Genomic DNA, 26,415 nt, shown 5'->3' on the forward strand with positions numbered 1-26,415 from the left:
CTTCTTTTCGTTCTTGAGAAGCTTCAGTTTGAAGACTGCCTCCTCAAAAAGTATAGAATAACAAAAAGGCGAGAAGAGAAGCACAATCGGATTTCAATGGAATGCCGAATGTCTTGAAATAAGTTCTACAGAACATTGCAAAATGTTTTAAATGCAACATGAAGCATCTTCACGATGTCTGTTTCAGAGAACTTTTTGTTATATTGGAAATTATAAGTTTCCCGTCTTAAAACAGGATATTTTAGACTGTGTGTAATGAAGCAAAGTTGTACTTATTCTTTCAATCTGTCGATAACTTAGAAATTAGAAATACTTGTGTAATTGGTTACAATGTCAAAATAAAAACAAAATATAACAGGTTGTAGGATTTTTTTCTAAGAATCAACATCTCATTTTAACCGAGCATAGAGTATGTAGTTCATTGTTATTCTTGGCTTATTGATAAAATAGATGTTGGTAACCAACAAAACGATTCGGCAGACCAAGCAATATAATGTTTTGTTCATGTAAGATGAGTGTAATTAAGGCCTATAATCAATAAAATTAGTTCAAGTTCATATCTGTATCTTGTCGTTTAACTACATCTTGATATTGCAGTTTTAACGTCTGTGAATCTAAACTAATGAAATTGAGAATGGAAATGGGGAATGCGTCAAAGAGACAACAACCCTACCAAAGAGCAGAAAACAGCCGAAGGCCACCAATGGGTCTTCAACACAGCGAGAAAATCCCGAACCCGGTGAATACATTTCACAAATAATTAAATAAGCAAATAAAAAAATTATAAGAATATTCGCCTTTTATTTTATTTTCCAACACCTATACCTATACCCCCGCCTACTTTGAGGGCCGTGTAGTAACAATAATCTAAGTTCACTCCTGTTCCACTGATGGTAGTATGTGATGGCGAGTTATGGACGAAAATATGTTGCTTTGTTGGGTAAAGAAATTGCTGTTCCTTAAACTCCATACCATCTACACGTTGACAACCATGTGTATATTTCAATAGATAGAATGGCTTGGCTGTTGGCAAGTATATTGGATTTAAATATGAACCATCCGATCTGTAAAATTTCAAAAAAAATTACTCTAAAACTTTCTAAAATTACAGAATGATTGTTGTGCTTTTAATTGGTTGACATGAACTATAATATGAGAGGAAACGATAATTGTGAAAATGATTACTATTTTAAAAGTTTTGAATACTCAAGTTTATTGAGTACAATCTGTATCTACTATTTCCAGGTACAAAAGATTTCTGTTAGGCATAATAGTGTTAAAATGAAAAAGACTTGGAACAAAAAACATCAACAGCAATAGCTATCTATGGTCAACCAAGTATGGTTGACTTTAACCCTTAGCTTTGATAGAAATAACAAAATATATAACTATCAAACATATAGATAGCAATCTATATCCAGTAATTCAGATCAGCAGCGAGTCAAAGACCATTAGTCAGAACAATGATCGAAATGAAACAAGCAATTTTTGTAGAATTATACAGTCAGAATTAAATAAGTTTGCCGTTCATTGTAAAAATCCATGTCAACATATATTTTTTTTTACATTTTAAATGTCCTCATAATGTAGTACAATAACATACACGCTGGGACTATTAGTACAATAGTCCCAGATACACGGTACAAATGTTACTGTTAATGTGATTTGTAACTATCTGTAATTGTTCACATACCCCTGTTGGAGTCTTGAGAAATTAATAGTTTCAAAGTTTCTCACAAATAACAATGCTTTAAATTGGTCAACATACTATTGAGTGAGGAACATGTTCATGCGAGTTTTCCCGGTCTAGCTCCTTGTAAACAAACATGTATTTTGAAAAATTTTGCTCAACGACAGTATCAAATCATACAAGTTTTTTTTTTATGAATATCGATTTTTTTTTCGTGTGTTTATGAATGAATATTTCAAAATTTTAGGTAATGATAATTTCTCTTCTAAATATAACTGCTCAATTTTTTAAAATGTTTATTATTATATATTAACAATAGCTAATAAAGAGTTCATGGTTGACCCAATAGAAAAACAACCTTAACAAATGAATTCATCTCGAATGAGTCAAAGTATATCTTGTGCACTTTTCCCTGTTCTTTTCATGTCTTTATAAATCATTGGATGCTCCACACTTTTGGTGCATATGTCTTCCCAAACATATGGTCCCGAGCGTACCTGACGACCGTTATTGCAGAAGCGAATATAGCGCATTATGAAAACAGGATCATACGTTGAATTTCAACAACATACTGTATTTTATTTGTTCTATTGGCAACATGTCTTTAAACCTATAATATGAACATTTAAAAACCATTTATATTTACCTGCAGCAATACTTGAATTGAGGACCAGTTTTATATTCTACATGTGGAGTAACACCAACGGTTGCAGGATGAACTCTGTCCTGATATCTGATGGAAGATGAAGTAAACCCTGTTCAAATGTAAAAAACGGATTTTAACCCACAAACGAATTATGGAGCAAGGAAATTAAGACAAATTGGGGGTCAACGTTAAAGTCTGTTTACATACAAATTGCATATAATATAATTATTGTCATTTAGTTTGAGGCTTTACAAAATTGACTGAAAACTAAACTATTGAAGAATTTTTTGTTGATTTAAAAACAAATCAGTTTGAATGTATGATTATAAATTAGAGAGAAACACTGCATTTCTCGTCATATTAAAATTATTTCAAACATTACCTTTATATCCTTACGATTAATATACATGATTAAAGTTAGTGTTGGAAAAGAGAGGCGAAAGATACCAAAGGAACATTCAAACTCATCAGTCGAAAATAAATATACAACGCCATGGCAAAAAAGAAAACAAAAAACAAAAGAAAAACAACAGTACACAAAACACAACATAGAAAACAAAAAACTGAGCATGAACACGATCCCACTAAAACCCAGGGGTGATCTCAGGTGCCTCGGAAAGGGGAAAACCTGTTTTCCCCTTGAATACAAGCAACCATGCTATAGGGAGACATCGAAACGACATAGTACTACTGGAACAACTGTTTATGAGCATTTTGCATTCTTTCCGATGATTGTGTTAATGTATGGAACAAATGGATTGAATTTACGCTATTTCAAATTCGGTCGAATTTATCCCGGAAGAGCTTTCCTTTGACTTCAGGTGAGATTTTAATGTCTGTATTATGTAAGGTCACTAGAGCACGTCATTAGGATGAATCGAGATCCGATGTATCTAAATTTAAAGAACACATCACAACAAAAACAGAATCTTTTTTCTTTATGGCTCAAGTGGACGTTTGCAATGTTCTAGACTGAGTTGCTAAACACGTTAGATAAAGTTATCCGGTAGATAAACAGCTTATCCAGAGGTTAAGTTTTAGCCTATGGTTAATTCTTATTGCTCAAAACTTAACTATTGATTAAATCTCTTTACCTACATGATAAATATAAACGACAAAATCAACCATCTTACTTATCATTCATTGGATAAATACAACAGTGGCTGCAAGATTTGTCTAATATGTTTGCAGAGACATGACAAACAAAGAGTTAATCGCCATTAAGACCTAAATTATGATGACAGGGAATTTAGTATTAGATTTAGATTTTTTAAAGAGAGTGTGGAATATATAAAAAAATATCATTGAATCAGACTTGTGCAGACCAACGTTGAGGCGGTATGCTATAAGTCCAAGTGCAAAAGGCTTTACGGTATTATGCAACTGCTACTCCAATGGGCTACTACATATCTAGTGTGTCTAGGGCAGTCAGAGATGTCTCCAGCTCCTTTTGAAAAATTGGTTGCAATTCCTTTAAATGACCTTCCACTAACGTTAAATGACCTTCCACTAACGAGGGAAAAAAACAGAATTAAACAGGGTTTTACGAGGTAGCAAATTTTTCTGGTGTTATTGGAACAATTGAAGGCACTCATATCAAATTTCAATCAGCACCTGGTGGAAATTAAATATACTTATATCAATAGAAAAGGGATACATTCCATCAACGTTCAAGCTGTTAATGATAACCCAGATAATTTGTTTCAAAATTATAATTGACAGTGGGTTGGTTTCTGTGGATAAAATGTATTCCTCATTACTGAACTGTGATAGGGAATATGTTCACTTACACATCTTTTTATATACCTGCTTTCCATGTACATGTATACATAGTGATAGGAAAGGCCGTTCTTATGTCCCATAATTTGTTTCCGCAACTAACCCTGAAACGCTTGACAGAATTGTGAATCTTAATCACATAATATACTTTTGTACCTCTTTTTTTCATTTCTTTGAATGATTTAGGATTTACTTTAGGTTGACATAGACATAGCCATGTCTGCACACTATGGTTCACATTTGGGTGAACCCTTTTAGTATCCGCAATTCCTCATCATCCCCTTATTACAATGTATTAAAAACCTCCTCATAATCTTGACCATGTAATGCTTTTATGTACCTCATATTTTATTTATTGATCAGAATCATGTTTGAGGTTGTCATTGCTTTATTTAGGAGATGTCCATTTTGTATCCCCAACTCCTACTAAACCCCTTATTACAGTTTATTGAAACCATTTCACAATATTATCCATATATACAGTTTTTGCGTTTTCCTTAAGCAAACCATGTTCACGCTACAGTACACATTTTTATTCTGCTCTTCTCCTAAACCCCTATTCAGAATTTGATGAAATTCCTCAGAATCTTTGCCATATAATGCGAAAATACACCAGCCTTTTTGTTCTTCGTTTCAATTATTTTTTGGTTTTCCTTTTCCACAGTATGGACATTTCAAAGGTCGGTATTTTTTTAGCTTTTGCATACATTACCTCCAGTTATTCTTATCATGTGTAGTATGTTTGATGGACAGATTACTTCATTATTTCCCCCTTATACTTCTTGTTTAACGTTAAATATGAACGATTTAAAAGTCACAGATGCGTTTTGTATGACAGTGAAAGATTCAAAGAATTTTTGTATTGCAGTGAACTGTTTAAACTATTTTGGTAAATGCCCATCTTAACTTACCAGTAGGACAATCAGAATCTTGCTGAAATAAACAATAGTCTCCCTTACTCCATATTAACTCATCTTGTGATTCAGTTCGTTCCTTGGCACAGTAATTCAGCGTAAAGGAGGTTTGTTCAACGTCGCCTGTATGAATATTTCTTAGATTCAAAAATGTATGCTAAACATATTACTATTTTGAAATCTTCTTACATCATACATACACTTCTAAAGTAAAAATCAAATAAAGAGTATATAAGTACTAAATATAACGACAAAATCCAAAACACTAAAATATTGAATGTAGGCAACAATCTCAACAAAAAGACTGTCAGTTGGAAAGTTCCACATTTCAAAAATGTCTACTTTATTCTATTAGTTGTTGGAATCAGTGTGGTTCTTTATAAATATGATTTCCACGAGATATGAAAATAGTATTTGGTATTTGTAATCACCTCGTTCAACACAGAAGTACTTTTTTTTGGTGGGGGGGGGGGGGGGGGGGCGATAGTGATGACAATATAAATTTCAGGAATTGTAGTCGATGACATTAAAGTAATCTTTGCGAATTGGATATCTTTAGATAAAAATATATTCTTTAGGGTGCATTTAAATCGGATATCTAACAATATGTTCTGCTGGTTCGAATTGCATTTAAAAGAAAAATCCCAAAAATACTAAACTCCGAGGAAAATTCAAAACGGAAAGTCCGTAATCAAATGGCAAAATCAAAAGCTCAAACACATCAAACGAATGGATAACAACTGTCATATTCCTGACTTAGTACAGGCATTTTCTTATGTAGAAAATGGTGGATTAAACCTGGTTATTTACTTAGCTAAGCCTTTCACTTGTATGACAGTCGCATAAAATTCCATTATATTGACAACGATGTGTAAACAAAACAAACAGACATAATAGGTAAAAATGTCAAAAATAGGGGTACAGCAGTCAACATTGTGTTATAACTTAATCACTATAAAAACAAACAAATATGTAAACAAACATTTTACCATGGCACAATAACAATGACGGAATGTATAAGTACAGAGCCACGTCATTTGTAATAAAGAAACACATAAGGCATATATAAGACAAAGCATATTAGCAAAAATGAAAACAAGAATACAAAAATTATCATAGAACAATAACACAATGACGGGAAGTATAAGTACAGAGCCACGTCATATGTAAAATTATATGAGACGATAACATACTTCTTTATGACTCCACTTAAAGATTAATTCTGTTTTTCACTTTCACTGTCAGTAATGATACATTGAAAAATATATTTTTTTCTCAACTATCTGATAACCTAATTTTATTCTTATCAAAATATATATTAAAATATATACCAACCTTCAAACGAGCTCATTGCTGACATCTGTGCACCCGTCATATTTACCATGATTCGGCCTTCTGACCATTTGAAAAGTCCAGGACACCCTGAGGTTGGTTTTTGAAGTGAGTAAGTTCCTTTTGGCCAAAGAAGTGGTATCTCTAACCTGCCATCTGAATGTTTAGACAAAAATTTTATCATAATGTGTAGAATAGCCATCTATTACAAAGGTTTTTATGGGAATAGGAAATACTGGGAACTCTTTAAGTTGTAGTGAAGCCAACAACATAATAATCAGTGTGGTATATATTTTAACATTAATTCATTCTTAGAATAAAAACAATAGCGGAAAATTTGTAGAAGCAAAAAGGGTAAAAATTATTGTTATCAAAATGAGTCAACTGTGGAATTCGACTTGTCCACACAGTTCCTCTCGTACTTAATAAGAAAAAGATCTTGGGGCCACTTTCCATGGCTAAATCTTAGTTTAGAACGTGATTACAATTTATTTTATTAATTAGAATACCTTGTACATCAAAATCTCACTTGACTAGGAACAGACGAGCATGAGTGACAGGAAATATCGAATCTCGAACAAAGATCACGTATGAGACAAAATAGTGATACAATAACGAAAACAGATATTTGCATACATACCAGGAGGCAGTTTTGCACTTTTACGGTAAGGATAAAATTTTAAAGCTGTGACCATATTTGCCTGCCATTTTGGCAACAAAGACATAGCCTACAAAAAATATGGTCAAAATTACAAATACCTTGTTTGTAAGTAAAAACAAATTACAATAGTTTGCCTACACTTACTGATAATTTGATCACTTTTAAAAATCGACTATTATATTATTTGTTTGTGCGTTTCTCTGTTATGAATGTTCTTGCGTGTGTTTGTGCTGTGTTTCTGTCACGTAGTGTTGTCATTTTAGCGATAATTTTTAACATTGTCATAAATCGAGAGTTGCGGCTAGCCATTAAACCAGGTTCAACCCATGAGTTTTTTTTAAATGTCCTATACCAAGTCAGGAATATGGCAGTTGTTATCAAATAGTTCGTTTTCATGTGTGTTGATGTTTGTTTTTGTTGCACTTCGGCGTTCCGGTTGTTCCTTTGTTTTCCTCTTATATTTGATGTGTTTCCCTTGGTTTTGGTTTCTCTCAATCGATTTATGACGTTTTAACACCGGTATACTTCTGTTGCCTTTATTGAAGGGAAACTTTATTCGTTGGTAAGCATTGATTTTTCTACCACTTATTGCATTTATAAACTCAATTTGGCGATATTACACACTAGGTCAATTGGAAAGCTATGTAATCAAACAACAACGTTATCTCCAAAATAAGGTATAGACAGTTTATGAGAATTTATTTTTCTTTATCGAAAAAACTTTTTGTGTCAGCTGTGATATGGTGTCCTAACGGTATATTTACTAACATCATTTCCACAAACACCTTGTGAAATGTAGTATGACATGTAAAACCAGTATTTAGAATCTAACATGCTGTCAATTGTAACCATACTCATCTCAACCTCGTCATTATACATTGGATTACCCACACCAAAAGCGTCGTGGTATTGACCTTAAAATATACACAGATATGCCAAGATTATCACATAGATACAAGTATTGAACATAATTATACAATGTAAAATTAACTATTTACAATGTTTCTTTTTCGTGATATCTGCTAATTAGAAACATTTACAAATGTTTGTCATTGCAGACTCTTTGTGTGAATGATTGTGGAGATAATGAATCGTGTTTGTAAAATGTTTTAGTTTTAATTAGCAATCGCCTATTCTGCAATGACTCTCATTGAAGATTAACTTTCTTTTTCGATATCAATGCAGCAACAAATATCTGTATTTCAAAATATATTGGACAAACGTGTTCAACAAGATACAAGTCAAGACCCGAAAGAAATGTAAATATACAAAAATATATACAAAATTTCAAATTAAGTCAAACGCTTCAAGCGACTTCTGGAATACTTTTCAACTTTGCACAATATTTTTCATAAATCAAGATTTTCGCCCTAATGGAGCAAACAAATCATTGCAGATTCCTCAATTGGGAGATATATCGATGCTTATCTTTAATTTAATATGTTATCATTTAAAGAAATAAAAGAAGAATGTGTCTGAGGACACGAATGGCCTTGCTCCAACTTTGTCATTTTCCAAGTTAAAAAGATACATAACTCTTGAACGATAAATGACTCACTGCCCAAATTCAAACCTTGTCTGTGTGTTGTTGTTTTTACCATTGTGTATATGTTTCACGAAATTTGGATGAGGAAAACCTAAGACAGAGTTATAAAGGAGCATATCTCTTGAACAGTAAATGACTCACTGCACAAACTCAAACTCTGTCTGTGAGTCTTGGTTCTTAACATTACGTATGCATTATAAAATTTGCACGAGGCAAACTAAAGTTAGTGTGCGGACAAAAAACTGGGACGGACGGACGGAAAGACGGGCATAAGGTAACACTTAATGCCCCCGTTGCCTACGGATGGTTCATAAAAATTTAACACTGATTTAACGTCGGATTTCATTGTTAATATACGTTTGCATGGTTAGACATGAAATTGTCGTATATAAAATGTATAAAACGTTCGGCGTTTTATTCTGGCTTAGTATGTTTAAATATTTATCAAGACGTTCACACACAGACCCATTTTATGCAACTAAGTTAACCGTCAATAGTATTTTAATTTTACAATTAAAAAAATGTTGGAATTCTATATACACGGCAATATTTTTTGGGGAAAAATTATGTTTAGTTTGCTTAATTTGATGTCAGTCCTACTCAGTTTCGACTTACACATGGACACCATAATGAAAGAATAAATGTAAGGAAATGATACACAAGTTATAACATATAAAATCAATTAATCATTATGATTACCAATTAAATATCTATATTCTGGTCTATATTTGAACATATTTAAGTTTACAGTTAACACGTCGAGGGTTCCATTTGTACTTCGTAAAACATCTTGCGACACCTAAAATATAGAGTTTGTAAAACTTAAAAAAACAAGAAGGTATCATATGGGAGTACAATGGACAAAAATACAAGGTACGGGTAAGTTTTTAGTCATGTATATAAATCCTTGGTCACGAGAGTTCGTGTTGTTTCTTATTTATCTTTACTGTTGAAAATATCTTTTGGTTGTACAAGTCTTTGTTTACTCCTTGTTTTTTATTGTTATTGTCTTCATCACTCGAAATCATGTTACTCTTAATCAACATACTAAACATTCATATATATCTAAATAAATTATATACATAACTAGCAATAAAAATCGCAAGTCAATGACCAGCTGAAAGAACTAGAAAACCACTCTCCACAAAGACACATTGACAACTAAACACTGAACAGCCAGTTTAAAATTTCAGAAAAGTTCATCTTAATATATATACAACAAGAGTGCACACGCTGAAATGTCTCGCCTTCTTTACTAATCATTGATATTATGTTGATAGTCCTAAATATAAAGCTTTATTACAACTGCCACATAAACTTAACATTAACCAAGTAAACTAAACATTGACCAATGAACCATGAAAATGAGGTCAAGGTCAGATAAACCATGCAAGGCAGGCATGTACAGCTAACAAATCTTCCATACAACAAATATAGTTGACCTATTGCTTATAGTTTAAGAAAAACAGACCAAAACACAAAAACTTAACACTGAGCAATGAACCTTGAAAATGAGGTCAAGGTCAAATAAAATCTGCGTGACTGACATATAGATCATAAAATATTTCCATACACCAAATATAGTTGAAATATTGCATATATAGTATTAGAAAAAAAGACCAAAACTCAAAAACTTAACTTTTGACCACTGAACCATGAAAATGAGGTCAAGGTCAGATGACACCTGCCAGCTAGACATGTACACCTTACAATCATTCCATACACCAAATATAGTAGACCTATTGCATACAGTATAAGAAAAACAGACCAAAACACAAAACTTAACTATAACCACTGAACCATGAAAATGGGGTCAAGGTCAGATGACACCTGCCAGCTAGACATGTACACCTTACAATCATTCCATACACCACATATAGTTGACCTATAACTTATAGTATCTGAGAAGAGGACCAAAAAAGAGCAACTTAACATTGACCAATGAACCATGAAAATGAGGTCAAGGACAAATGACACCTGCCAGACAGACATGTACACCTTACAATCATTCCATACACCAAATATAGTTGACCTATTGCTTATAGTATTAGAAAAACAGACCAAAACACAAAAACTTAACATTGACCAATGAACCATGAAAATGAGGTCAAGGACAAATGACACCTGCCAGTCAGACATGTACACCTTACAATCATTCCATACACCAAATATAGTTGACCTATTGCTTATAGTATTAGAAAAACAGACCAAAACACAAAAACTTAACATTGACCAATGAACCATGAAAATAGGTCAAGGACAAATGACACCTGCCAGACAGACATGTACACCTTACAATCATTCCATACACCAAATATAGTTGACCAATGGCTTATAGTATTAGAAAAACAGACCAAAACACAAAAACTTCACATTGACCAATGAACCGTGAAAATGAGGTCAAGGTCAGATGAAACCTGCCAGACTGACATGTATCCCTTATAATCATTCCATACACCACATATAGCTGACCTACTGCTTGTAGTATCTGAGAAACGGACCTAATCACGTAACTTTAACCTTGATCACTGATCCATGAAATGAGGCTGAGGTTAGGTGAACCCTGTCTGATGGACATGTAGACGTTGCAAGGAACCCATATACCAAATATAGTTATCCTATTACTCATAATAAGTGAGAAATTTACATAACAAAAAAAAATAAACTTTTTTTTCAAGCAGTCGCTGAACCATGAAAATAAGGTCAAGGACATTGGACATATGACAGACGGAAAGTTCGTAACATAAGGTATCTGCATACAAAGTATGAAGCATCCAGGTCTTCTACCTTCTGAAATATAAAGCTTTATACAAATAGTTTACGCCGCCGTCGCCGCCGCCGCCGCCGCCGGATAGTAATACCTATGTCTCACTTTCTGCGACTTTCGTCGCAGGCGAGACAAAAATCGATATTCCAAGTCTAAGACATCCATTTTATATCAATCAATATCTAAAAATACCACATTTTCAATACTAAATCAACAACAACATGCACACATATCACCTTAAATTAGGATAGAGCGAAGCAGTCCACAGCTTTTTAGACAGCTCAAACTTGTTGTTATTTTACTTTTACAAAGGTCTCCATCGTTAATTGATTTGGGCATTCCTGATGATGGTGAATCTAGTACAGCGCTTCAGACGTACAATAGAGTTATATTAATTTACAAGCAGTGGGTTAATACCACAGTTGATGGACTGTTCGTCCCTGAGGGTATCATAAACTCAGTAGCCAGTGCTTGAAATAAAAACTTTTCTTAAATTTTCCGATGATACCTTAAGAAATTTTAAAGACACTTAGATTCAAACTTCCTCAAGCAAAGTTGACTTTAGAGGAACTTGACTAATGTTTTATGTTCTTGTTGGTCATAAAGCCCTTCGCGTGCTTAGGACTTGTACATCCTTGGCTTGAAAATATTTGGATTTGAGCGTTCCTGAAGAAGGTAAATCATGAAAAGCTCTTCCGTCGCATGAAATTTTGATTGTTATTTTCATTTTACTTATTAGACTTATATTGATTTATGACTTTATGATGGGAGCATGTATACTTCACCAAGAACTTTTTCCTCTGAAACTTTTATCGTGATGTCCTATTTTAGCTTATACGCTTTGTATATATGCCATTTTGTTTTATCCAGTCATCTGGCGGACATTCATTTTAACAACTGCTGTCTTCTTTTCATTAACGTGCCTCCACTAATCAGGAATCTCAAAATCTATGTTTTGATTTTGTTTGTCTTGAAACAATTTAGTGTTGATGTCTAAAATCGTCTATATTGAATTCAGTCACAAACCCTCTAGTCTTGGCTGGATTCAGATTTTTGCACGCAGATTGCGGTTAGTTCATCCTTTAAAATCGTCATTGTCTACTTTTCTAGTGAAATTTCGTACGGTCGATTGATTTCTTACTGTCGTCTTCCAATTATTCATATTAATCATGATAAAAACTACACTATAAAAATAAGTGGTATGCAATGATAGCCAGTGAGACAACTATCCACCAAATTTCAAATGAAGTGGATGTAAGCAGTTAGCTAGTCTGGTGTAAAAACATTAAGTAGAGGAACAAAATGTTAATTCTTTTGATTAATCAATTGTATTTAAAAAAAGCCTTTGAACTGCGAATTTTCCTTTAAACAAAACATAAATATTTCCTGTTGCAAGAAATTAACTATTGAAGAGTCTTTAAATTAATCATTCTTCCGGATTTAGATTTTTACACATACGTCACTATTGACGAACGTTAATCCAGACACATGTGTCATTTTTATTGTTAACCCGAATAATATAGCACATATGCAATAATTTTCTAGTGGTTTGTTACCTGATAGTGTTTGTAGATACTGATATAATTGTTTGTTCCTTTGATTGGGCTATTCCAGAAATATTCTGTCCCCCCCCTATGGAAGACATAAGATGTAAAAAAAAAAATCCATGGAAATATTTTTCACCATTACCAAAATTTTCTGGAATTCCAGATTTTAAACGCATTAAAAAACTTAAATATACTGGAATTTTTTTCATGATGCTGTCAATTTGTCTGGAAATTTTTGTGTAAAGATTAGAAGCAATACCTATGGAAGACATCGATATTATTTCTTTTGTCTGGAATTTATCTGTGTTTTTCTAAATGTGCCAAAAAAACTGGAATTTCATACTTAGTATGTAACATATATGCAGCCATAACCAAAAGAAGTGTGTTTAAAAGTTAAGCGCAAACAAATCCCCGACTAGAAGAACTGTTAGCCAATATGTTTACCAGTGTATATAAATTCTTGTCATTGCAGACAAATACACCACTATCCCAGGAGAATTTGGATCCAGCGCACAAGTTTTTTTTAACCTCGCTGCATATATTTTCTATAAATATATACATGTATATATCTGTCCCAAGTCAGAAGCCTGTAATTTAAGTGGTTGTCACTTATTACTTTATTTCATATTTGTTTTTCATTTATTGTTTTGTATATCAATTTGGCCATTAGTTTTTCTCGTCTGTATTGTTTCACACTGAGTCATTTTCAGGCCCATTCTAGCTTACTATGCTGTGTGAGCCTAGGCTCCATGTTGAAGGTTGTACTTATAGGTTTCATATAACAAGTGAGAATTGAAATTATATCGCTTGATTTCAACTGGAGTTATTTAATTTCAATATAATAATAAACTAGCCTGTGGCGAGTTTATTATTAGTAATTAAATTAAATAACAAGAGTTGATATCAAGCGATATCCAATTTTCTCAAGTTGTTAAACCTATTTCTCTTATGGTCAACACTCTCAAAGTGTAAAATTAAAAATATGTAGTTTTACATTATTACAAATTTTTAATGTTAATTAGGTGAAAATGTCTAAACAATGGGATTAAAAGCACAAACAGCAAGTTAATAGCTGGTTAGAATGCATATGGGAAAATTAATAGAGAGATAATTGATTTGACCACTATTGGATACATTTACAACTGTTGTTATAACCACATCAAAAGATTCTGACCTCTGATTTGTTTCAGACACTTGTGATATAAATAGGCAAGTTGAAAACTTGACCTTCATCTAAATTTCCAGATTTTATCATATATAATGAAGCTTGAAATAGTGACCATGGTGACCTTTTTAGCAGCTCATCCCTGCCACTAAATAAATAGTAATTGAAATTGGATTTCCTGTTTGAAAATGCAAATTATTGCTAAAGTTCACTTATGAATGCAATAATCATTCCATAAATCTTCAAAGATGAACCCTTCGAAAAATACTGGTGTTTTAGATATGAAATGCTTTTGAAAGAATACTGAAAAATTCCAATATCTTCATAAAAACTCAAACCACCCAATTTTTAAAAGAAAAAGAACAAAGTTGAAAATAGATGTAATCATGGAAATGTATCATTCATTACATATTATCATTCTCAAGCAGAAAAACTTCAAAAAGTATTCAGGAAATACTGGCATCTTTTTAAAACAGATTCTACAATAGATGCCAGATCCCATAAAAACCTATCAATAGGATTCAAAAGAAATAGAACATTGGTGAATTAGTGAAATGAGCTATAAAATTATTTGTATGAACATCACAGTTCCTATAAAATATTTTACTGTGCAGAACTAATTAATGACCATCATCATGTAAACCACACAAGTAAACTGATATTCTTAGGACAAAATTCTTACCATGAAACACTTAATTCAACATTAAATTCTATTGAAATAGGTTGAAATAGTTAGAAAATCAAAAAATCAAAATTCAAATTTAAATTAACAAATCAAAAAACTATAATTATTATTATTATTATTATACAGTATTTATAACAGCGATTTATATAATATTAAAATTACCCTAAGCGCTTTACAACATATATCATTTCACATATATAAGTATTAACAATAAAATATGAAAGCCCATGTTATAAAATCCTAAACAAACAGATTTTGAAAATATTGCATATAAAACTATACTATGAAATTTACTGATAAACAATAAAATTTATATAAAATGGGCATGGTAAAATTACCATAATAATAAATAAAAAAAGATATTAAATTTTTTTTAATAACTTTAAACAGTAATAAAAAAGAAATAAATGAAAAACAAAAACAAAAGGGGTGGTCTCTGATGAAGGTTTCCCTTTAATTATAAATACAATTCCGGAAAAAACCAAAACATTGCTACATAGCACAGTATCCATGAAAGGCCAGAGATATGATTTGCACCAAAATGTGTGGATATTGGATCAAATTCTATGAAATTATCCCTAATCACAGAAAATGATACTTGGATGTTTAAGACACCCCCCACCCCCCTAAATACACGTCTGCATATGACCGTGTTTATCTCTTCAATTTAAATTGTTGCAAGATATGTTTTTATCAATCAAAATTTGTTCAGGGTTCTATTTCTTGATTTACAAGAATGCTTCTGTCTAAGTTTTGTAAAATTCCACAAAGGTTTGACAAAAGTTATTCAAAATCTTTCACTTACCTAAATGTTGACTGTAATAATATTTATTAGTAAATTATGGAAGAATGGGTGGAAAATTCAAAATTTTACTCTTCATGTCGGGTATTTATCAAGTATGAAGAAACTAATCATCAGTAATATACAGAAGAGATAACAAAAAAAACCCAACTATTTTTTTCTTAATTGCAATGTTTTTGTCAAGAAGATATGATCGAAACTTTTGTCCTTGTTCTTGAAATTCTATAGTTATTGATGTCTTAATACTTTAACCCAATACTATATCTAAATAATAACTTCAAAAATGCCATTTATCTGTAAAATATAAAAAATTAAACAAATATTTTAAAATTTTACTCTTGATCTTGAAGAAGCTATTTATATCATTCCAGGGGCCTTAGTGCCCAAGAGGTCTTAGTATTCTAACTGCTGTATATTTAGCCTGTCAACTATGAGGTTTTGAATCCCGCACATGGCAGGTGCCCTCAACTCCAATCCTTATTGACTATGATTGTTAGTTTTCCTACCGAATGTCATGGTTCCGTCTAAAATGGAAGTGGCCGCATTTGTGTTCAGTCTCAATATTTAGATGTATGTTGTATTTGATGATAATACATAACATATATAAAGGGTTGAGAATGAACAGGAATGCGGCCACTTTCATTTTTAACTAAAAAACATCTGAAAAGTGACACTTTATGGCATATTTGATAGATTTTTCATATATATAAGCTTGAATTTTGCCGTCTTTAATGACTTAATCAGTTGAAATCTTTCATTAATCAGTTGAAATCTTTCACATCAACTAATTGAATCGACTGAAGAAGACACTTATGTGTTTAAAAAGTGCCCAAAATCTTTCATCAGATGTACCTGAAATTTGAGGCCAAAATTGGCCCTTACTGGAACTTCTCCTTTAAATGTTGATGACACTAGAGAGAAGGATTGCAATGTCTAGCTTGGGGAACTCTAGTTGCAGGCTTGACAAATAGTAAATTGTAAAACAGGATGACTTAAGAATGTCAGTTTTTTTGTGTAATGAATTTTTATAAACTTTTTAAATTTCAAAACTCATATCAAATTTTACATCATTGTTAAGAGAATACATTTTCAGATTATTCAATTGGTAGGAGAGCATTGCATTCAATATCCTCTAAAGTTTCATTCCAGTACACAATAAAAATATTTTTGAAAATAGGTTAATTCTTCAAACATCAGTCATTTCTTATTTTTTTATTTTTCTTATCTTAGTAAGTTATATGCTTTCATATGAAAATAAAACACTAAACACAAATAATCAATTTATAAAAGTTCACATTGCCTTGCATTAATTTAAAAAAAAAAAGGGGGGATCTTCTGTGTGTAAATTCAAAAGTCAATAGACAGTTTGCATTTGATTCTGATCATGCTGATAGCAATCTATTTATGTGTAACAGTATTTTGCAATCCATAGTAGAGTCATAGTACACAGTTGGTCATTTCTGGTCATTCATCTACAATATTGTGGTAATTAGACAATTTCCTGCTGTGAAGACAAACAAGTGTGTTTGAATAAAGGATGTATCAATTAGCTGTTTATTGGTAAATGTTCTGGCTATTTAGAAGTAACCCAAAATCTGGCATTTGTTTATGATATAGGACAAACCCTAAATTTCATTCTAAAATTTAGGAGATGTCAAATTGCACAATTTATTGGTGTTAATTAATGGTGAAAAATACAGATTAAATTCTAAATATATAATTAGGTTGAAATTATCATCTACTTGATTACATCATAAGTCTGAAACTAATCAGATGTCAGTATTTATTTTTGATGTGTTTAAAAAGGTCATTTAAAGGCATCAAATATTTGTCAAACCAAATTTTCTTTGTTTTTATCTTCCCATGTGATATAATTTTCCACTGAGTGATGCTAATCATAGATGCTATTAATCCAATCATTTTGAAATTTGCACCTGATTAACATTCAACAGTTTTGTATACATGAAACAATTCAAGATAAAAATCGTAAGTTGCACATCTGTAAATAAAGACAATGCAATTTCCCATAGGAACCCCCTTTACAGCTCAAACTGTGCCACTTTCACTATGAAGTTTTGTAACAAAAATTATATCCTAGAATGGAAAGTTGTTGATATGCACAACTATTTTATTCAAAAGTCTAACCATAGGGATCTGCGGCATATTTTCAACATTTACATGTCCAGAACTTCTAAGAGTTTGAACTTATACTTATAAAATTCACTACTGCTCCCCCCTTTCCCTTCATTTTGGGTCTTCCTCAGAATTCAAGTTGGCCGCTACCTATAAATATCTACCTATACTGGTAACATTCCCAAGTTATGTCTCTATGTCAGAGATAAAACATATAGATCATATCTAGGAACTAGTACATATACAAAACAAAATATCTATGAATATGATATACAAATGTATCCCCCAAAAGAGGCAGTCTGTGAAACAGCTGCTTTTACAAAGTGCAACCTACAAAATGAAATTCCATAGTATCAATATCTTTTATTCTCTAAACTTCTAATGCTGTATCAGACTTTTGTCCCCCTCCCCAGAAATGTACATATACATAGGGAATAAATCAGAACTCTTGTGTTTTAAACCTGGAAATTATGGGTCACAAAATATTTCTGTTCTGGAAAATCTTAATGACTACCAGTAAAAATTATATGGAAATTATTCGTCCCTTTTGAAAATACATGGAATTTCATGTGCACTAACAGACAAAAAGTTTGGAATTTTTTGGTCCAGACAGAAAATTTGTTTGGAATTTTAGAAAATATCAAGAAAAAAAAATCTGGAATTCCAATGTCTTCCATAGGGGGGGACAGACTATTTCTGGAATAGCCCATTTTGTAGTGTCTGCTGGTATCAACGACTGAAACTTTGTGATCTAATGTGCGAAGTATCAAACATATCGTCTTCTAGGAAGACAATCAGAAACGGTCTGTTGGCGACTTAGACTTAATTTTGAATGTTGCTTTATATACAAATATATTATAAACGGAAAAGCAACTAGCCTTTTTCTGCAACTCTGTTTATCTATGATAATTATGGAAATAAAGTCACACAACTTACATTTGCCAGAAGGTAACTAAAGTATTTGTCCAGGGTTGTCAGATATCTATATGTAATCTTCTTTCCTACTTCTACTTCTGTTATCATGTGCTGTTATATAATTTTTTTAATGAAATATGATTAAGAATTCTCAACTTCAAACAATTACAAAAGGAATAAGGGCTTAATTAAACAAGTATGTACCTCACAATATTATGGTGAAACCATGAATATCGAATTGAGCTCAACAATTTGATTGCTGATTTTGCAAATTTATGTCGATCCATCAACGGAATTTAAACTCAAGCTGTTAACGGATAGCAGTCTTCCAGTGCCTTTTACCATTCAATTCGATCAACTGGGTTGTTCCAAAGTATAGCTTTTTCAGTCGGATGATGCCTAACCTCGTCTGTCTATTCTGCGATTGTAAGGATATACAATGTCACGTCTGTTCAATGCATCTTTCCTTTTTACTTGCGTGAACTCTATGATATTTCTCGATTGATAGCTCAGATAATATAGATGCACACAGCCAGTCTCATTATAAGTACGTCTTACGTCATACCTTATTCCACACAATGTAATCAAAGTGCTTGTGAGCACTGAAGAGTAATTGTTTGCATTTTGCAATTTTGTGAATTTAAAAAAAAAATTATTAAAGAGAGGGACGAGAGATACCAGAGGGACAGTCAAACTCATAGATCGAAAACAAACTGACAACGCCATAACCAAAAATAAAAAGACAAACAGACAAATAATAGTACAGATGACACAACATAGAAAACTAAAGACTAAGCAACACGAACCCCACCAAAAACTGGGGGTGATCTCAGGTGCTCCGGAAGGGTAAGCAGATCCTGCTCCACATGTGGCACCCGTCGTGTGGCTTATGTTATTACAAATCCGGTAAATAGTCTAATTCGATAAGTTACATTCGTGAAAAAGGAAGGGTATTGTAGTTACGATATAAGGAACATATCCGATATCATCTGTGAAACGGTTATTCCATAACGGTCATCCGTAAAATTTACGAAGGGATGATTTCAACTTCACCATTTGGAACTCTTGGTTTAATAGCTTCCTTGTGAGCAGCAATCCTCTATCAAGGAAATCATGATAGGAAACACAAGCCCGGGAATATCGTATCATTTGGGAGCTGTATACTCCGTATGCAGGCGCTGCTGGAATGTTGCTACATAGAAATGGAAAGTTCACAATTGGGAAGCTGAAATCATCTCTTTTGTCATAAAGTTTTGTTTTCAACCGACCTTCATTGTCAATTTCTAGATGTAAGTCAAGATATGAGGCAGACTTAACTGTATCTGTAGTATCCTTTATCTCTAGTTCGATGGGATAGATTCGTTCAACATAGTTACCAAATTTTGTATTATTTAGTGAGAGAACATGATCTATATAGCGGAACGTAAAGTTAAAGGATATTGCTAACTTCTTATCTTTCTTCCTAAGAAGTTCCTGTATGAAGTCAGCCTCATTATAATTAAGAAACAAGTCGGCAAGAAGAGGGGCACAATTGGTTCCTATTGGAATTCCGACAGTCTGTTGAAAAACACGTCCTCCAAACGTAACAAATATGTTGTCAATCAAGAAATCAAGCATCTTGATAATGTCAATTTCAGAGAATTTTTTATTCAATCAGAGTGATTCTTTACACAGTAGGATTTATCCCTCCCCAAGACAAGATACTTGTATCTACGTTCACAATTCTTTTTAATGAAACAAAGTAATACCAACTCTTTCAATTTGTCTTTTATTTTGGAATGGGGAATACTTGTGTAAAGTGTAGAAAAGTCAAATGTTTTAATACTATTGCAAGATGAGAGAGTCTTAGATTGTATGTACTCTAAAAGATCTTTGGAATTTTTTAGTATCCACATCTGATTCACACCACCTCTAGAATAGGCAGTTTCACAATAACTTTGGAGCCCGGCTTTAATTGCTGATAAAATAGATGTTAATAATTCAGAAAGATGTTTCGTGGAGCACTTGGAAGACCCAGGAATATACCGTTGTTTGTAAGGACACTTATGTAGTTTAGGTATCCAATACAGTACGTAGCGTGGATATTGATAGGGCCATTTAGTTTCTTAATTCGGATTTGTATCAACGACCTCACAGCCTTAATCTATTCGGAAAGAGTATCTACGTCTTCTTTCTCGTGTTTAGCCCATTGCCTGGCATAATCCTCGACTGACTGAATGCATCAGTTTTTTGAAGTTGTATTTCCAATTGATGGATTTAGGATCACGATATTTCGGACCTTTGGATAACAAATTTCGCAGGGAAGTGTTATTGACAATGTTGAGGTCTCCGGTAATAACGTGGCCAGCCGGATTATATGTGAATTGGGAACTAGCAAAGGTGCAATCAGGAGGTTTAGACTTGAAGTCGTCAATGTTGAGATCCTGCAAAACGTGTTTGTAATTGAAAATTTTAGTTGCAATTGGTTTGGTATAGGTATAAGAAATTATTGGTACAGACTGATCTTTAAAATAAGGAGGTATTTTCGACTGAACTTATCTGTGATGAAGGATATTGCCTAAGTTGACGCCATCGAGACCTTTGTTGTTTGAAAGGGGTAATGAATACAGTTTCGTGCGAATGTGATGAATACCTAACGGCTTTTGTATAAATAGCAACAAGTCATTAATAGAGACATCATGCAAAGTAGGTAATGTATAATGACGATGACCATGACTGCGTCTACGTCGAGGAGAAGAGTTTTATAGCTAAACAAATTATAAATTTGAGTTGGAGGTATCTTCATAATTGTGCAATATGCAGTTGAAACTATTTCTATACCAGATTCATATTACGTAATTTTGTTTTAAAAAAAGTTTTCTTCACAAGTACGGTAATTCAAATACACATCACATTGTAAGTTGAATATCTAAGTAGAACATATTATTTATAGATTACATGAAATTGACTAGGATATATAAGAATGATCACTTCACTGCACTATATTGTTTGAACTAGAAGTGATAAACCACGCAAGATATAGATATCAAGTCAGTACCATCAGATTTCTATTTAAAAGGCCGTTGGTATTAAATGCAACAGACTAATCAGAATTCTGATAAGAAGGACATTGGTATTAAACGCGACAGTTTTTATGAGAATTTTGTTAAGAAGGGTATTGGTTTAAGATGCGACATTCTTATCAGATTTCTGTTATGGAGGCATTATTATTAGATGCGAAAGTTCTATTTAAATCATGTAAAGGACACTCAGAACATTGACATGTTTTTCAACAGATTTTCAGATAAGACATGTTTGCCTACTTTTATCAGAATTTTAGTGAGTGCCTGCGTCTTATATATCCCAGTGAACTTGAGATTATGGATACTACCGAAACTAGAAGCTCTGCTTCTTATCTTGACCTTTTACTCAATATCGACACAGTAGGACGACTTCAAACTAGAATGTTGTTTTCAACTATCCAATCGTCAACTCCCATTTCTCATAAGTTACGCATACTCTACTTGATCATGTATCGTGTATATTGACACTTTTTTTTTTATCTCATTAACAGCGGTGTGCTCTTGACAAAAACTCATCCAACATGGTTTTAAGGAAAACGACTGAAATCGACACTACATACGTTGTACGGTCATCATCACGAATTGGTCGCCTGATACGATGCGACTCCGTAGAGACATGGTTTCACGGTCCTATATCTATAAATAACATTATGGTCGTCTGATATGTAAACTTCGATTGTGTCCTGTTCCCGATTGTGAAAATTTGACTGAGTGCAAATTCACATGGCAGGTGATGCATGTATAGCACGAGACGCTTACTATGTCCATACACCCGGTCTCGCTCCTCTTGGAGTTCGTGCGATTCCCTCGATCAGTATTTGTTTACATTGATTTGTGACTTTTTAATTGATTTATTAGATTTGAACATTGGTAATCTAAAAAACTGTTACATCTAATCCAATGTAAATTATTCTCGACTTGAGTCTTTTCGAAATGTTGTCCATATTATAACAATGGTGTGAAAGTTGAAAGTGAAATTCAATACATTTCAAAGACTTACCGTTCCCCATTCTTCAATGAACCTTAAGTAATTTGGTAACTGATATTTTTCAGGCAGTGAACATACAGAAGCTGCAAACTCACGAGTGACTGACAGATGATCGGATTGGGCAAGATGAGAACGCAAACGCGCGTGACCCATGTCGCACATTGTTGTATAGTCCTGGTACATATAGTTCAATGGTTGTGTTAGTTGGTGTGAAGCTGTGTTATATCCTAAGGAAGAAAACATTAATTAAACACGTTCGTTTTATTTTAAAATTTTTAAAAGAATAAAGACTATATAATTATATATACATGCAGATAGTCCGCATTATATAACTGTCAATATTGCTTTAACAAAATATGTGTCGTATTGAGTAATTGAAACATATGTCTGGTTAATATATGATAAAAGCTTATTTCGTTTCATTTGGATTGAGTACTTGGTATTGATACTTAGATATATATTATTGAAATAATTCCCGAATTCTCAGAGGGAGAATCACATACAGACCGACGTAAAAAATATATTTAAGATAAGTAGCAAACTTGTACTTAAAATTAGATAAAAGTAAATTCTGTCTTGTTTATATATTTTCATATTTTCTTTTTTAGTTCATAAGAATCGAGAACTTGACATTGAAATTAAGACATATATTCTTGAAGAAATAAGGCAATTATCGGGATAGATGTGGATCCAGATTGTATATTGAAGATAAGTTACAAACCTGTACTTAAAGTAAAAGCATATGGTTTCAGTGCAGCATCCGTAGGACCTAAAATAAGCATTATATGATAAAAGCATTAATATATCAATCAAACACACCGAATTTTGAATATTTAGTACTTAAACACGTTCTCATTTACTATCCTTGATTGGAGCACTCCCAATAAAGTTTTTTAAGCTACAAAATCTAAAGGGCATTAAAATAAAAGTAATTGTAATAAATGGTGCTTAAAGTCATATGAAACGATTGACTGGTGAAAAATAATGTTAATCCAATTCTTGAACCAATGCATGCATATATCATAAACTTAGTCTTTTGTGCACGATTTTATCATTTTTCACGTATCCACATCGTATTATCGTAAAAAAAAAATATTTCACTTGGTCAGTGTTGTTGTGAAAATATGGCAGCTAATTAATGGTCGTGTTTTGAAACCGAAGTTTACCGATTGTCACCTTTGTAAACCATCAACAAAGAAGCATGAATATTCAGGTAAGCATGTGTATAACATGTACAATAAGATAGAGTTTATTTGGATGACGGAGCGATGTTTACGTTTGTTGACTCTCTCTGCCAATTTGGTTTTCCTCATCGCACTTGCGTAATTGCGATCTCCGAATTTTTACGAGAAAGGTCACGCTGAGGGAACTGCATACGGAAAGCTTGTCGGCGAATTGTTGGCTGGAAGCAAACAATTAAAAAAAAAGTCTTCTTAATTTGGACAAATTCAAGAATTTTCTTCAGAAAAAAGTTTATGTATATAAGTTTTATAATAAAAACTAGCCATTTAGTAATAAAAAAACATACGCATATTTTTTTTTAAATTTGAAGTTTCATATGACTTTAAATGATAGCTAGGAAACAGTTTACTAAAAGACTGTTAGTTTTAAGTATAATGAAAAGAAGTAAGAAAATATCTCAATTTTTCAAAAGCTAAAAATCAAATTTGTTTTATTTTCAAATAAACGCATTTAAATGTTTGATAGTCTATATGATATTAACAGGCTTTTGAACTTCTTACCAGAAGTAGTGATTGCTCCGAACAATCTATTTTGATATTGCTTTGGATTATATATAAGGTTGTAGGAATGAGAAGATTGGCACGAATCTCTGTGTTCTATTTCTATCTGTACTGGATTATTTCCAGGGCTCACTGTCAGAATTTTTTGAGTTAATTTAAGTCCTGGGTCATCTCCTAAACTTGTCCATGACTCGCCGTCTGGGTTGCCCTAAAAATATACACAATGATGCAACTTCAGATTTGTATCAAACTTTTGTATTTAAAGATGGATGCCACATATTCAGCGTTTGATATTTTTTCGTTTAGGGAGACAAAATGACGTGTAAATGGACTCGGTTTTTTTAATATATTATATGTCATATCGTGAAATCCTGACGTAATTCTTTTTAGGAACAAACGGAGAAATACGATGATTTTATACTTCTGAAAAACAATTTAACGTTCAGCAAAATAAACTTTTATTGGAGCGTAAAAAACTTTTCAAATTCTGAAAAAAAATATATACTTCGCCTGTTGGATATTGTTATAATTTTTTCTATTATTAAAACCGGATAACGAAATGGATACAAGTGGATCCAGAGACAAGAAATCAATGTTAAATTAAGAATATTAGATCATTAGAGCGCCGTATTCTTATACATTTCGTAAATGGGGAAAACACAATTTGTTTCAGATGTCTTTGATGGTTTTACATTTTTACTTCGACAAGCTGTAATTTCGAATTCATTGAAAAGCAAGGGTGACAGGGATAAAGATATATGGTTAAATCGATCTCTCCTGTTCGACCCTAAAATGCCAGTTCAGCTGTGAAGAGTATATAAATTTGCAATCGTCCAGTCAGAAAAAGACCGTTAAATCTGAATCCCATATCGGGAAAGTGCAAGCTCTCTACACATTTTTGAGGGGTCCGTAGATGACCTGTTGCGAAATGTATCATGTGTATGGCGCTATTGAATTTCTTTTTTAAATTTCAAGTCAAAACTATTGTTAATCTCAGAAAGCTAAAATCATCATGGATTTTAAGCACCTACAGGGATATATTTATGAGGACAAAATAGAATAAATTAAACACACTCATACACAAATACATACCTTATATTTATTTGCGTACGTAAATTTTGCTTACACCTGGAACTTCTTTTTAATACCTTTTCGATATTCCAAAAATTGACGGTATGCCTTGCATGTGGATATGTGAGATAATACACAGAAAACAAACAAAACTTCATAACTACCAAATATATATTAATAATATTTTTTTTCTAATCATTATTACCTTTAATAAATCGTACCCTGCTCCTATAAAATGGATAACTTGCGGATGATGAACCGGAAACTGAGGAAGCATGGGATATCTACCACCACCACCTCCTTGAGTAACAACGGTCTGTTGATTATTGGTTCCATTATTAGTACTGTTTCCGGTAAATATTGATTGCGAAGGAAATTGGGAGGACACAAGACCAAAGTATGCGACCAACAGCAATGCCGGAACATTCATTTTCTTGAAATATATATATATAATAGTGATTTTAGATAATTTGTATACAAGTTGTAAACAAAACCCTAGAATCATTAAGGACGGCGTAATCTTTAACAATTTGGAAGAAATCATTGATTTTATTTATAATGTACAAATTAGGTTTTAGTGAAAATGAAATAGAACGGCATTTTCGAAGATCATAAGTTTTTTATACCTAAAACGAACTACGACAATATCAAAATGAAATCGTCTAAAAAGAAAATTGCACATTAAATGTATTCAAGTTGACACAATTATCAAAATGTATTGAATGATTCTTCAGGTAGTCTTTTGGTTTTTTTTTAAAGGGGTCACAGTGTAAAAGAGTACATTTCCCCCAAACAAATTTACAGGAAAAATGTAGTCTATATCAAAATATAAATAATTTTGTCGAGGATTGATACAAAAAATCATAATTGTTATCTTACCTGAACCATAGTGACTATAACAGCAAGACAAAACTAGCCAAAGTGAACTAGCTGTCTGATAAGGTGAAACGTGACAAATCGTCAGATAGAA

At 32.5% G+C, this 26,415-nt stretch overlaps 1 protein-coding gene across 1 annotated transcript; it reads right to left on the bottom strand.

Moving 5' to 3' along the window:
• Nucleotides 1-798: 798 nt before the first annotated feature.
• On the bottom strand, nucleotides 799-26,333 carry LOC127729194 (uncharacterized). Its single transcript, XM_052236882.1, has 13 exons — nucleotides 26,325-26,333; nucleotides 25,651-25,878; nucleotides 24,375-24,582; nucleotides 23,354-23,401; nucleotides 22,645-22,859; nucleotides 18,604-18,693; nucleotides 9,268-9,367; nucleotides 7,791-7,936; nucleotides 7,002-7,089; nucleotides 6,365-6,517; nucleotides 5,027-5,152; nucleotides 2,337-2,445; nucleotides 799-1,064 (listed from the first exon to the last, which is right to left on the bottom strand). Exons 1-13 carry the CDS (start codon nucleotides 26,331-26,333, stop codon nucleotides 806-808), a joined length of 1,779 nt encoding a protein of 592 aa, XP_052092842.1. The 3' UTR covers nucleotides 799-805.
• Nucleotides 26,334-26,415: the final 82 nt, after the last annotated feature.

This window comes from Mytilus californianus, unplaced genomic scaffold, assembly GCF_021869535.1.
Source record: "Mytilus californianus isolate M0D057914Y unplaced genomic scaffold, xbMytCali1.0.p SCAF_2, whole genome shotgun sequence".
NCBI lineage: Eukaryota > Metazoa > Mollusca > Bivalvia > Mytilida > Mytilidae > Mytilus > Mytilus californianus.

Coding starts and splice junctions, on each gene's coding strand:
- LOC127729194 (XM_052236882.1), bottom strand. Junction 7,937..9,267: donor AGAATATAGATATTTAATTG/GTAATCATAATG, acceptor GTATATTTTAAG/GTCAATACCACGACGCTTTT. Junction 2,446..5,026: donor AGATTCTGATTGTCCTACTG/GTAAGTTAAGAT, acceptor ACATTTGAACAG/GGTTTACTTCATCTTCCATC.